The 13837-nt window shown below is 45.4% G+C and overlaps 1 protein-coding gene across 1 annotated transcript in view; it reads left to right on the forward strand.

Annotated features, from left to right (window-relative positions):
- The window catches only part of RCN1 (reticulocalbin 1), a gene marked incomplete at its 5' end in the record, with an annotated part of 13002 nt that extends 261 nt beyond the window's left edge, over positions 1 to 12741 (forward strand). The window contains 5 exons of the mRNA XM_006908146.2: positions 4703 to 4896; positions 5878 to 6056; positions 7779 to 7839; positions 10511 to 10710; positions 11586 to 12741. Coding sequence (XP_006908208.1) covers positions 4703 to 4896; positions 5878 to 6056; positions 7779 to 7839; positions 10511 to 10710; positions 11586 to 11693 — 742 coding nt within the window. The remainder of the gene's footprint in view (positions 1 to 4702; positions 4897 to 5877; positions 6057 to 7778; positions 7840 to 10510; positions 10711 to 11585) is intronic.
- Between the last annotated feature and the right edge of the window lie 1096 nt (positions 12742 to 13837).

The following is a 13837-nucleotide window of genomic DNA, read 5'->3' on the forward strand; positions in this document are numbered from 1 at the left end:
TCAAAGCGAAAGTGAAATCGGGCGCGCGGATCCGAGGGCGTGGGTCCGTAGGGTGCGGCGGCGGCGGCGGCGGCGGGGTCGGCGCAAAGTTGCCCACGGGCGCCGGGACCCCTGCGTGGAGATCAACCCCGGGGCGAGGTGGCTTCCCCGCGGGAGGCGAGAACGTGGCAGCAGCCGCGGGAGCCAGGATGGCGAGGGCCCGCCCCCTCCCCTGGGTTGCATCAGAAGGGAGGGGAGTGTACAAAAGGAGTTTGTCCACGGTGGCTTTTTGGTAACATGCGTTCTTTCCCACCCTCCAGTTTCTCTCTTCGCCTCCCATTCCCTAAGAAGGGGGCTTGAGATAGTTCTAAGAAGATCTCAAGGAGGAACATAGATGGATAAAAGATGAAGGGGGCAGAAGAGAAGGAGAAGCTCGATTCCTGGCCTGTGTCCCTGGGCCAAGGCTGGGGTATTCTTGCCTTCTCCCTAATCGCCGGTAAATCTGATATAGGGATATAAAAGTCCTGTCATTAAGAAGGGAGAGCCATTAGGGATAGGGTATATGGGGTGGGAATTGAAACTGGTCCCCTAATTTCTCCTTCCAGCAGATGTCCGCCGAGGCACCCAGTCCTTTGACAACCGAGGGCAAAAAGCTGAAGGGTGGTGTGGTGGTGGATTGTAAATTTCCCTGTTGAAGGCAGTTGAGTTAGGAACTGGACCCGGGGAACAAAACTTTGGGAGATCCCAGGGCACCCTCGGGCAGGTTCCCTGCGGAGACACTGGGGCATTGTGCGAAGGTATCTGGAAACGAACTCTTCCACGGAGGAATCAGCAGCTGGCCTGGTCCCAGAGGAAGGATGGGCTGGGGAGGGTGTCGGTAACCCTGCTGACTGAGCGCCAGGCCTCCTGGAACCGGGTTCCTGAGTGTGGAGGGTCTTCATGTCCTGCTACATAAAAAAGAACACAGCCACGCCTGTACTGAAGGGGGCCACCAATGGCCAGTAAATAGGGCTGGTTAGGATACGAAGCTAAATTATACCTGTTGTGTAGGTGCACCATCTGCCTGCTCTGATAAAAAGATCTTTGAACTTCAAAGTCACCTTCAAACAATCACCTTTTATTTTACAGAGAAATACTTCTCTTCTCTCGTTTGGGACTTAACAATGGGGGCCTTTGATGAGTTCTGTCATTGTATTGCTTTGAGGTGTTTGAAAACTGATTCATTTTGCGGCTTCGAGTGGCAGCCATTTGCATCGTTGTCATTGGGGGGCGGGGTGGGGCTTGGAGTAGGGAACGCTGCAGTTTGCGGTGCTACAGCTTCCAGTTTAGTGCCTTCATCGTGAGGATTAAGCCTAGTGGTGAGAGTAAGTGGTGAGATCAAGGGCTGATGGAGTTGGTCTGCATCTGATCCTTGTACGAACACCTTAAGTTCATTCATTTATTTATGCAACAAACATTTGAGTGACTACTGTGTGCCAGCCACCATGTTAGATACCTGGCAGGTACAAAGAAAACCTTTGTCTGCTGTAGGCTCTAAAACGCTTCCAGTAAAATGTGGGCGAGAGAAAAACAAGCAGACACTAGCGTAATCGCTGTGGTGGCACATAAAAACTACAGTGAGGAGAAGGAGCCCCTAAGGTTTCAGGTTGAAGAAAGGGGCTTGGGAGTTTGGGGGTGTCATGTGATCAGAAATTGTGGGGGCGACTCAGAGATTGGCAGGTGTACCAGCAGGGGAAGGCATTCCCAAAGAGAGAACAGCCCACTTATAAAGGGTTTGAAATCTGTTCTGGGGGATGAGGGGTGTTGGGACAATAAAGGGACAGGGTAGAAGAAGCAAGAGGTGGGATTGGAGGGGAAACCAAGGGCAGAGCAGGAAAGATCTCTGAGAGGCATCCTGTATGTGGTCGAAATGTCGTCATCCCAGAACCTGGTAGGAAAAGCAGACTGGCCGTAGGGCGAAGAACATAACTGAGGCATGGATGGGGAGACCGGAGGAAAGACCATGGCCGTGTGCACCTGAACCAGGCACGCTGGTCCAGAGGGCAGGAGAGGGTGAATCCAAAAGCATGTGGGAAGGAGAAGTGGCAGTGCTCACTCTTGACTCAATGTGGGGGGTTGGAAAGAGGAGGGAGCAAGGAATCTCAGATGATATCTGGGTCTCTGGCTGAGCCACTGGATGAGTAGTGGACACAGCACTCACTTGTAAGGTAAATCTGGGCCAGAGGCAGGGGACAGCGGAGGGTTGGAAATGATAGGATGGCTGGGCATAAAAAGCCACCTCTGTCCACAGCTGTACAACAGTCCCTTTCAAGTCTGGGCTGCCAAGGGAGAAACATGGCTGGATCTGGGCTGCCAAGGGAGGAACATGGCTGGATCATGGTCACCACCACCTGAGCTGATCCTGAAAATGTGACAACTCTAAGGTCCCTGGAGACACCTAGGCCAGAGGGCTGCAAAGTGGGGACCCATAGACTGCGTGCAGTGACAAATAGAAAAATAGTGAAATTACTTGCCAACTTGCCAACATTTAAAATCTGAATGATTTCACATACAGACCTTGATTTCTGGTTTCCGTGGGCCATCATTCCCGTGTGGCGGTAATCCTCTGGAGCAGTGTTGGCACCCTCGTTGGCAGCTGGCAGGGTTTTGTTTTGCCTGGAGGCTTTGTTCATTTCTCTTACCTGCCAGGTGTTTGTTGAGTTTTCCTTCCACCCTTTTTTGGACCTTAGTGAGAAAGGGCACACGTTCTCACCTTTATTCTTCACAGCATTCTTTGTAAAGTACGTGTTCCAGTTTACAGTTGGGGAAACTGAGACTCAGAGTCAAGTCACTTGCTCATAATCAAACAGGACTCTGCAGACAGACTCTACCAACTGATTAGTGGTGTGTGTTTGTTTGTTTCTTAAAAAAAAAAAAATCACCACTTTGGACCCAAAGACTTGAAACTCAAAGCAAGAGGGGACTAGCAAAGCATAAAATGTCAGGGATGAAAGAGCTTTGACATCTGTGACCTATTCCAGAGACCTGGCTAGCTGAGCAGCTGCAAAAGCCTAAACCCACTGTACCAGGAGTTCTGACTGTAGGGTTCGGGTTTATCTCATTATAGCTGCCTTTCCTAGTTTCTCACTCCTGAGATTGTTGAGGAGAAAGATTAAGATCATATTTAGTCTTCCAGTAAATATTCAGTAAGTCCTACTATGTGTCAGGCTGACCATGTCCTGGATGTTTATTTTGTATAGGTTTACTGCTGTCCTTTCCACAAAAACATTATTCACAGTCCGACATTAGGTCTCTGCTGGCCTGGGATTCTGTTCTTCAGCTGGCATTAGATAACTGATGGACTTGTCACCTCTGTGTCCCCAGGGTTGGAGCAGTGCCTGGCACATAGTAGGCAAACTGAACATTGCAATGTGAAAGAATTCTGCTGTGTCTGGCTGTGGTTTCCTAGAAGGAAGCCTGAAGATACTTGAGGTTTAATCTTTCAGCCCGGAGACCTGTTACAATTGCAAATGAAAGGACATATTAAAGCTATTAGTAATGTTTATACCTTCCTGAGAAAGAGGAGCTTGGGCTGCCCAGGTGTCTGTTGGGAGATGGGGACTTAAGTACTAATGAGTTCATTTCCCATGTTTAATTAATCAAAGAGTAACTGCCAGTCAGGACTTCTGTTCACAGTAGGAAAAATTTGCCTCTTAGTTGACAGATTTCCAGCCCAAAGCAAAGAAACAAATCCCTAATTAGCCTGTATGACCTCATCCCAGGTAAATAGACTACCTCGGTAAAACTTTTTTAAATATTAGAAATAGCTTGTGGTTGTCTTCGAAGTTCCCACAGGGACGGCATCCCTCTCTTGGACCCTCTGGCCTAGAGGTGGACACTGGTGAGTTCTTAGCCTGCATTTTGCCCTGGACTAGGGTTTGGGGTATCTCAGTGAAGTCCAGTGGGAAATTGATGATATCTGGGCCAGCTGTGGAGGAGGAGACCCTAGTGGACATAAGGGTTTTTACCCCAAGAGCAGGGGTGCAGGCTTCTGCAGCTGCTCAGCTAGCCAGGTCTCTGGAATAGGTCACATGATGTCAAAGCTCTTTCATCCCTGACATTTTATGCTTTGCTGGTCCCCTCTTGCTTTGAGTTTCAAGTCTTTGGGTCCAAAGTGGTGAGTTGTTTTGTTGTTGTTGTTGTTGTTGTTTTAACAAACAACTCATCTTTTGGTTTACATAGAATTTTCCATTTTTTGCATTGGACCTAGAGCCAGGAGACATGGGTTTTTACCCCAGTATTGTACCAAATACTTGCACCGTGATTTGGAAGTCACTCAGTTTCTCTCGGCCTCAGTTTCCTTATTCTAAGGACAATGTCAGGAAAGACTGCTAGCTTTCACCGTACAAATCAGCGCTAATCCGTTGGTAGGGTCTGTCTGCAGAACACTGTTCAGAAGGATTCTGAGGCTACATCTAGGTTTATCAGGACGAAGAGGCGTGGTCCACTGGTAGTGTCTGCCATTAGCACTGGGTCAGGGGAAAGGCATATCATCCTTGGAAAAGATAAACTTTAAGATCCCTTCCAGCACCAGAGGATCATTGATTTTACGTTTATGAATTATAGATTCTGCAGGTGTTTGATCTTTTTCTGGATCAGAATCGCACAAGCCTTGATAATAGCATCGTGGGTTTTTTTTTTTCTTTTTCTTTTTCTTTTCCTTTTTTTTTTTTTTTTACTACAGGAAGATTGTTGATCGAATTGACAGTGATGGGGATGGTTTTGTCACCACCGAAGAACTGAAAACCTGGATCAAACGGGTGCAGAAAAGATATATCTATGATAATGTCGCTAAAGTCTGGAAGGATTACGATCGGGACAAAGATGATAAAATTTCCTGGGAAGAATACAAACAAGCCACCTATGGTTACTATCTAGGTAAGAGGTGCTACAGGAGCAATTACACAGCTGGGGCCCCCATAACAAGCTTCTCACAGGAGACTCTACTCTCTCATCATATACACTCCCTTTGGGGCGATGTCACAGCCTCTTAAGTAGAACCTCTTGTATAATATCCTCTGCTTACTGAGAGTGTACTGAGTTGCTTCCTCTGGGTGAAGTGGTAGGTGGTTAGTACTGGGAAGGATCGAGGGGTCTCATGAAAAATGATTTAAGTTGCTGCCCTCCCTGACCTAATATCTCAGGGACACACACAGAAAAAAGCAGAGAGAAAGCGTGTCTATGGTATAATTTCAAAATGCTGCCAAGTTTCAGATAGCAAAGACCAAGTGGGCTTGGAGCAGTCAGGGAAAGCATGGGAGCTGGGCCTTGACGAATGGGTTTATATTTGGAGAGAGACGAGTGGGGAAGATGGGTTCGCTGGAAGGTCAAAGGTGCAGCAATGCATTCAGCAACGAGCAAGGTTCGGATATAAGACACACTTGTTTGGGGAATGATGGAGGGGTGTGGGCAAAGCACAGGATGCAGACCCTCTGGGTGGATGGTAGAAACAACGAGGGGACAGGACTGTGGAGAAATGAAGACACACACTCATGGCCAGATTAAGGGAGATCTCGAAAGCCAGGCAGAAACATTCAGACAAAATGTTGTGGGACTAGGGAGCCTCTGCGTGTTCTAGATCAGAGAATGATATAATGAAAGCAGAGCTCAGCACAAGAAGTATGGCCTCAGTATGTTCTCAGGCCTGTGTTCTTCACCACTGCTGTAGTGCCCCGAATACACCATTAGGGCCTGGATTGTGGGGCGATATGAAGAGGCAGATACTAGAGGCATTCTGAAATAAACGTTTCAAAGAACTCGATAGGTCAGGATCTTTATTTGCACATGAAGAATGAGTGATCTGGAAGGAAATGCCTTCCTCAGCGGCCCGGTTTAAATGTCCGTGTGCCCATCCTGCAGGAAACCCTGCAGAATTTCACGATTCTTCAGACCATCACACCTTTAAAAAGATGCTGCCACGTGACGAGAGAAGATTCAAAGCTGCAGACCTCAACGGTGACCAGACAGCCACTCGGGAGGAGTTCACCGCCTTTCTGCACCCTGAGGAGTTTGAGCATATGAAGGAAATTGTAGTTTTGGTAAGATAAAAGAAGACCCTGGGCTGGGAAAAGACCAGGGCGAAAGCTGCACCAAAAATCTTGTCTCTTCTTCCAAAAAAGAGAAAGTTCTTCAGCCTGAGGGGAATTGGGGAAGGACTCTGGAGTGGAATACACTGGAATACCTGTCTACCTAGTGAATTTGGCAGGGCAGACTGGGTGCTGTAACAAAGAGCCTCCAGTCCTAACTGTTTATCACAAGTGAAGCTTAGTTCTTGCTTACACCAGGTCCACTGCAGTTGGTCCCAGCCAGTTGGATCTTCTGGGCAGTACTCTTTTAAGTGCTATCAGGTAACCTGGCTACTTCCCTCTTATACGCCACCATCCTGTGGCCTCAAGGTCATCCTGGCAACAACCAGCTGGCAGACAGAGGAAAAGAGGGAATGAGGAGAAGGCAATCTCCCTTTACTGCTCTGCCCAGGAAATGGCGCGCCCCTTCCCTTTACATTCTCCTGGCTCCTTGGTCTGATGAGACTGGGAAATACAGTTTAGATGTGTGCCCAGAAAGAGCAGATGGGTTTGATGGGCAACTAGGTAGTCTCTGTCCATTTTTCAGCTTTGAGGAAACTAGAAAAAGACTCTGAAATGGAACGCATTGGATTGTTAAACCATATAGGAACTTAAAGTAAAAACCATGGCCAGAAAGGATGCTTCCCTTAGTGGGAATCTTCAGAGGGCGAATGGGTCAGACCCTAAAGGTTTTGAGGGTCAGCTGTGCTTGTAAGGCCTCTGAGTGTAGTTGCTTTTCATAGTGTCTGATGGGGTCCCAACTGTCTTAGTTTTCCACGACAGTAAAATGATGCCATCACCTGCTTCCTGGGCAGATAACCCAAGCCAGTTCCAGCTGCTTTGATGCTGGGAAACAAGAGGCTAAAGCTTTTGTTTATAATCAGCCCTGGACTATTTTAGTTATGCAGTTGGTGGCTGGGTCCACTCTTGACTCATGCTTCATCCATGACCTTAAGGACTGGGCAGTGGCTCTAAGAATCATTTCTTTTTACTGCTCGACATCCACTCAGTGACAGCTGATTTGCTAAAGGACGGTGAAGATGGAGAATCAGCCACAAGTGGATTATGTGCCTCTAGATTGTCTCTGTTCTCAGGTTGGCTGTTTTCTTTGATATAGGATGCCTTTGAGTTGCTGCGACAATGGACGACAGTAAACTCACTTAAGTACTCACACTAGCAAAGTACTTAATTAAGAAGTCAAATGTACTAAATACAGAACATAATACATTCAGAAGTCAGATACGCTTTGATTTTTTAATTGACCACTGTTTTATATTTTTCTGACATCAGTTCGGTGTCCACCTAGCACCAGAATCTATCTTTGTGACCATGTGGTCCAGTGGTTCTCAAGCTGATTCCTCACAGGTACCCCAGGGGATGATTTGGTTGGATGGTGGAGATGCTTGGCTTGGCAGGGCTTCTCGATCTATTCAGAGCATCTCTGGGCTTGCAGGTACATTTTCATTTGAAGAGAGTGTTCTGCTATTAAAATTGTAGGATGGGGGAGGAAGGACAGAAACCACTGTCTGTTTTTTACAGATAAGAAATGAATGCCCGGGGAGGTAAGGAGACAAGTCAGAAGTCACCAAGCATTCATCCATAAAAGCCAGACAAAAGAGGACAATGGTCAGAACTCATAAGATGTACTGAGTACACGTAGCCATCTTGCATTCTGTGTTCCTCTTTGCTTCCTAGGAAACTCTGGAGGACATCGACAAGAACGGGGATGGGTTTGTGGATCAGGATGAGTATATTGGTGAGTGTGGCCTGAGGTCCTGCTCAGCTGTCCCAGCTGAGCCACATTCCTCCACCCACGTGTCTGGCTACTTTCTCTAGATGTCTTTTTGCAACAGCTGCAAGTATGTAGGTGTCACTCCTGTGACCTCCCAGTGCGGAGGGACTTGTCCCACCAGCCTTAGTGTACAATATCAGGGAGGAATTATTAGACCCCATTCAATGGAGAAGAGACCAGAATGCTGGCCCCTACCTCTAGGGTGGCCAGCAGTTGGCCCCACAGCTCCGAGAGGTACCCTTCATCACACTGTGTTGTTTTACCTTTGCAAGATGGGTTTTGAGATCCCATAGATTTACAGTGAGGCTAGAGCAGATGGTCTTAGGGAAAAGACTAAAATCAGACTGGGAGAGTGGGACCTGGAAGCTCTGAGTAGACACAGCTGTGATCAACAGAACTGTTTACATGCCCATGCCATCCACAGAAAAGCATTCCTTCTTAAAGGTAAATCCTTTCACAACATATTTTGGTTTTGACCCTTTCCTTGGGAATACCATACCTAGCATTTTGTTCCGAAGGACTCCACTTAAGCAACACGAAGAAGCGCATTTTCAGGTAGCTGTGAGCACTGGCTGAATGAGACTCGAACGTACCTGGGCCAGGACCCACCGGTGCTGCTTAGAACCCCTCCCGGCAGCCTGGTAGCCCTCCAAGCGAAAGGACTGGAGCAGGCAACACGGACATTTCCATTTGATCCTCATCAGCTGCTGCTTCAGTGCTTTAGCACCTGGCTCCAACTGCCACTGCCTTCTCATGACACCTCTTCTTTTCCCAAGTCTCAATAAGGTAAAAGCCGGCGAATCATTTGAGAGATAGGATAAATAGAATTGTTGTACACATATTAATAGAAGCAGGTAATTGCCTTTCAACTTAAAACCAGAGCCCAAGTTGCCGTCAGTCTCTGATCTAACGGTTGTATTACTTTGCCACCCCATGCCCAAAAACAAGGGCTTTCAGTAAAGAAGAGCAAAATTGCTTCTAATCATTAAGAATTATATTTGATCTAAGAAACCTAACGCTGGTCTCCGTCTGTGGTATTAACAGACAGGTAGCTCTCACCACAGTAATTAAAGCGATCATGGTGGCGCTAACTTTGTAGAATAACAAATGTTGACAACCTCGACATCAGTGCAAGCAGCAGAGCCTCCCTCTTGCCTGGTTCATATGCGAGGGTAGGTTCAGAGTCACTGACACCTTGGCGATGGAATTAGGCTGACAGAAAAGGCTGACTGGTTAAAACAGTGCAGCATTTTTGATTAAAGGTATGTGCTTTTCCTTGCCTTCCTGAACTCTGCACTGAAATAGTGCAAGGTCAGGGGCAAAACTCATTGAGTGCTTTTGCCTAAAAGCAACATTCCATTCTTTACACTAGGCAGAGAGGCACGTGGGGAACATTGTGCTTGAAAATTGAATTCCGAGCAATTTGCAGTGAAAGCTGTCCAATATATAGATTTGCCCAACAAATGACTTTATTTATGGGGGAAAGTTCTCTTCAGACAAGAATGAGTGGAAAATGTTATGATGTGGTGTAGTAGGCAGAGCACTGGACTTAGGAGTCCTGGATTCCCCACTTACTAGCTCTATGACCCTGTGGGAGTCATGTAATCACTATAAGCCTCATTTTCCTCATCTGTAAAATGGGAATACACCACACCCATGCTTCCAGGATTGGGTGAAGCTTGATTTAGCTAATGTATGTGACAACCCTTTCTCAAAAACAACGTCAGGTGTCGCTCTACCTGGTAGCTAAACCAAGGGTCTTGCCTCTCGTTTACCTTTATCTACCACCTGCTCCCAGCTGACACTTGCAAGCTTTGTTTCCATTAAAGAGAAACTGGGTATCTCTCTTTTCCAAGAAGATATGGTGACTTAGCAAATAATGCATAAACTTTGCCTTCTTTTTCCTTTCCCTGCCATTTTGTAAAACAAGGATCATGATCTGTCTTATAGAATTGTTATAAGAATGAAATAAAATGGTATATGCAGAAGCTCTTTAGGGATAATGTAAACAGTAGGAATGAACACGGTGGTTAAGACCATCGATTGTGCAGCCTCAAGCTCATATTAGCTGTGGCTCCTTGGGTAAAGCTGCGCCTCGGTGTTTTCGTCTATAAAGTGGGAATTATAATACCTACTTCATAGAATTATTATGAAAATTTTAAAAAATCGTATGTCAAATGCATTATACAGCATCTGAGCCATAGAAAGTGCTTGATGTTGGTTATTAGTTTTCACCGCTAGCTATAGTGCTAGTTTAGGTTGTACAGGGTTTTCACAGAGTGTGTCCACTTGATCTTCATAATAACTCTGTGATTTGTGAAGTATTATCTCCATTTTACAGACAAGGCAACTTTAAAACTCAGTCACTGAATTAAATAACTTAATCCTAGTCACTGAACTAAGCCTAGAGACTTAGATCATCTTTCATCTTCTGGCTCTTAAACTCAATTCTTTCTATTCTACCAAACTGACTTCACAGTGGATACCTCACTGCTTTATTCCCAAGAAACTGCCCGTCAGGTGTTTGGGTTAGGTCTCCCGATTGGTCATCACCCTTCCAAAAACCCAGGACATCAAGTGTTTCTGACTTACCTTCCCACTTGTCTTCATAACCAAGAACAACCTTCCCTTCCAGCGGATATGTTTTCCCATGAGGAGAATGGCCCTGAGCCAGACTGGGTTTTGTCAGAACGGGAGCAATTTAGTGAATTCCGGGATCTGAACAAGGATGGGAAGTTGGACAAAGATGAGATTCGCCATTGGATCCTCCCTCAAGACTATGACCACGCACAGGCCGAGGCTAGGCACCTGGTGTATGAGTCGGACAAAAACAAGGTATTTCACATTCTTCTGAAATTGATCCTAGAAGGGAGATAGTTTACATACGATTGGTTCTGTTTGCTTCTTTGTGAGAGCATTGGCCTGTGCCGCTGTGCCTTATTGACATTTTTCATTCTTGACCTACATTAGAGACCTGTAAACTTGACCCAGTACCATGATAACCCATGATGAGCTCATCAGGCCCAGGCATTCCCAGATGGTCTGCTGTGGCCACACACTTGCATTTACTCCCATTTCCTAGAGTTGCAGAACTTTGCGGTGGACAGGGAATGGATTTGAGAGGTACGCCCTGTGTTGCTGTAGGACCAGTTTGTTCATGTGCTTAGTCAGCAGATATTTATGAGACATCTGTGATATGTCAGGTATAAGGAAGCCCGTCCCCTTAAAACCCAGGCATCCTCAGGCAAGCTCACACTTCTAGCGCTAATGCCCAGCACTTCAATATCTATTGATACATAGCCAAATAAATAAGTGAAAAGATTTAGAAAGAAGCCCGGTCCCTTTCCGTTTTGATCATTGCTCCAAGTTCTCAGAAGACAATTGAGTTTAGCAGTCGGCCATAAAAGGAGAGTAGAATTCTTCAGGGCCCATTATGGGAATGCTAGCACTGCTTATAGACAGCTAGATTCTAGCTTCTGAATTCCTCAGGGACTTAACTGATATATTTTAGCACAGCTTTTATAGCAAGAGGCTTTGCATTTGGGGGTTTTGCAGTGTCGTAGCAGTAGATGAAGGAGTACCTAGCAGCTTCTTAATTACTAATTGTGAGGTTTTAAATGTTGCAAATCAATGAAATAATATAGAGCTTCATGCTGAACCATTATTCAGAGTTACTAGAGCTTCTATGACACAGCTCTTTCCTCTTACAGGATGAAAAGCTAACAAAAGAGGAGATATTGGAGAACTGGAACATGTTTGTCGGAAGCCAAGCTACCAATTATGGGGAAGATCTCACAAAAAATCACGATGAGCTTTGATGCACACCCAGCATAACATGGCAGACTGTCATAGGCTTTCTTTTACTGTCTTGGATGGTTGCTACGGTTGTCTCATGTATAGCAGTCGTGTCCCCCAAAAAGCAAGTGTATAACCTCAGATTGGGGGTAAAGTTGGTTTTCACTCAATATTTACTGGAAAATAGTCATTACTTCAGCAAGATTTCTCTCCAAGCACATTAAAATCTTGGTCAATCACAATGCTCTATGGGGATACATTGCTAAAATATGACTTTTTAGCTTTTTCCATTAAATTTAAACTAAAGGGGAATAAAATTTGAAAAAGCCCTATTATTTAGAAGTCGGGTGGGTTGGCAGCCGCAGTATATAAAGTATGTAAAGTGACCGCTATGTATTTTAACTGCACATTTTTTAATTTGTCATTATCAAATAGTTGATGAGGGAAAATTCTGATGTCGTCCTCCATAGGCTTATTTCAGAACAAGTCTCGTACTTCAGATTCTTCTTTCTTGACTTTGTACGCTGAGCTGTTACTGTAAATGGTATATAAAACCTCTGTGCATTTTTCTGTACAGACCTGCTAATGTGCACAACAAATCCACATCTTGGTTTTTTGTTTTTGTTTTTACAATAAGAAACAATCAAGAAAGAATGTGAAAAGAAAGGAATTTTAGAGATAGGGAAAAGATGAATGTCAGGCATTTGAAGAACTATAGGAAAATGATGAATGCATTATTGTACTTGAGAAAATATCTTTATGTAAAAGAGGTAGGTCTGATCTTTGAAAAAGTGAATATAAATACAGTCTGTTTCCTCACTGATCGTTGATAGGAATGTGGAGTGGGATCCTAGGGAAGCCTGCTTATTGGGGTGCTGGAACTGTAGAATATAGTCCCGATGATTCCACAACCCTCGGACCTATCCCGGGGACCACTTACACTGTGGAATTAGAACAAGATGATGTTCCAAGCCATTGGCAGAATTGGAAGAAGCAACTTCTACAGGTCGAAATGCCTTATAAGTAGAAAGTAAATGAAATAAAGGATCCCTCCGAGGATTTTTTACTGTGTCCTGTGGTGTTTGACTTCACGTGTACTGTGACGTTATCATTCATACAGAATTAAATGGATTGGATCATATGAGTAAGATTATAAAGGGTCTGGGTTTTTAAAGTCCAAGTACTAGAATGTTCGGAATATCCTCGTATTTACTGATTTAATAAATATTTACTGATAATCCAGAATCATATTTCCTTCTCTATGCCAGTTAGGGAATCTACTGGTCATTTTAACGAAGATCTTTTTGAAATTGGAAGAAGATTCAGACTTCTTACCAAGCCCTCTGAGACCCTACAGGATCTGGTCACTTCCTGCCCCATCGGCATCATCTCAAACACTCTTCCTTTTGCCTCCTATAGCCAGCCCCACTGACTTTGTTTCTGGTCCTCAAACATGCCCAGTTCATTCCTAGGTTGAACCCTTTGCACTTGCTGCTCCCTCAGACTCAGAAAACCATCTCCCGCATCCTCCGGTAGCTCGAACGGTAGCTCTTCAATGGGGCCTTCCAAACTCCTCCTTTTATAGTGTAGTCATGCACTGACAGGGTTATGTTCGGAGAAATGTGTCATCAGGACTTTCTTTGCTGTGCAAACATCGGTGTGCACTTACACACACCTAGATGGTATAGCCTACTACACATAGTCATGCACCGACAGGGTTATGTTCGGAGAAATGTGTCATCAGGCACTTTCTTTGCTGTGCAAACATCGGCGTGCACTTACACCTAGATGGTATAGCCTATTACACATCTAGACTATGTGGTATACCGTCGTCCTGTATGGTCACTGCTGACAGGTTATGTGACACATGGCTATACCCATTCCAGTCCCTGTCTCATGTCCCAGTTTTATTTTCTCTTGGTACATACTACCATTTGCATTTGTTTCCTAGGGCCGCCATGCAAACTCCCACAAAGTGGATGACTTGCTTTCTCACAGTTCTAGAGGCAGAGCTTGCATCGCCATGCAAACTCCCACAAAGTGAATGACTTACAACAGAAGAAACTTGCTTTCTCACAGTTCTAGAGGCAGAGCTTGCAATCAAAGAAGCTCTGGACGAGAATCCCTCCTGGCTGCTTCCAGCTTCTGGTGACTCCAGGCACTCCTT

The sequence above is a fragment of the Pteropus alecto genome, unplaced genomic scaffold, assembly GCF_000325575.1.
Source record: "Pteropus alecto unplaced genomic scaffold, ASM32557v1 scaffold71, whole genome shotgun sequence".
NCBI lineage: Eukaryota > Metazoa > Chordata > Mammalia > Chiroptera > Pteropodidae > Pteropus > Pteropus alecto.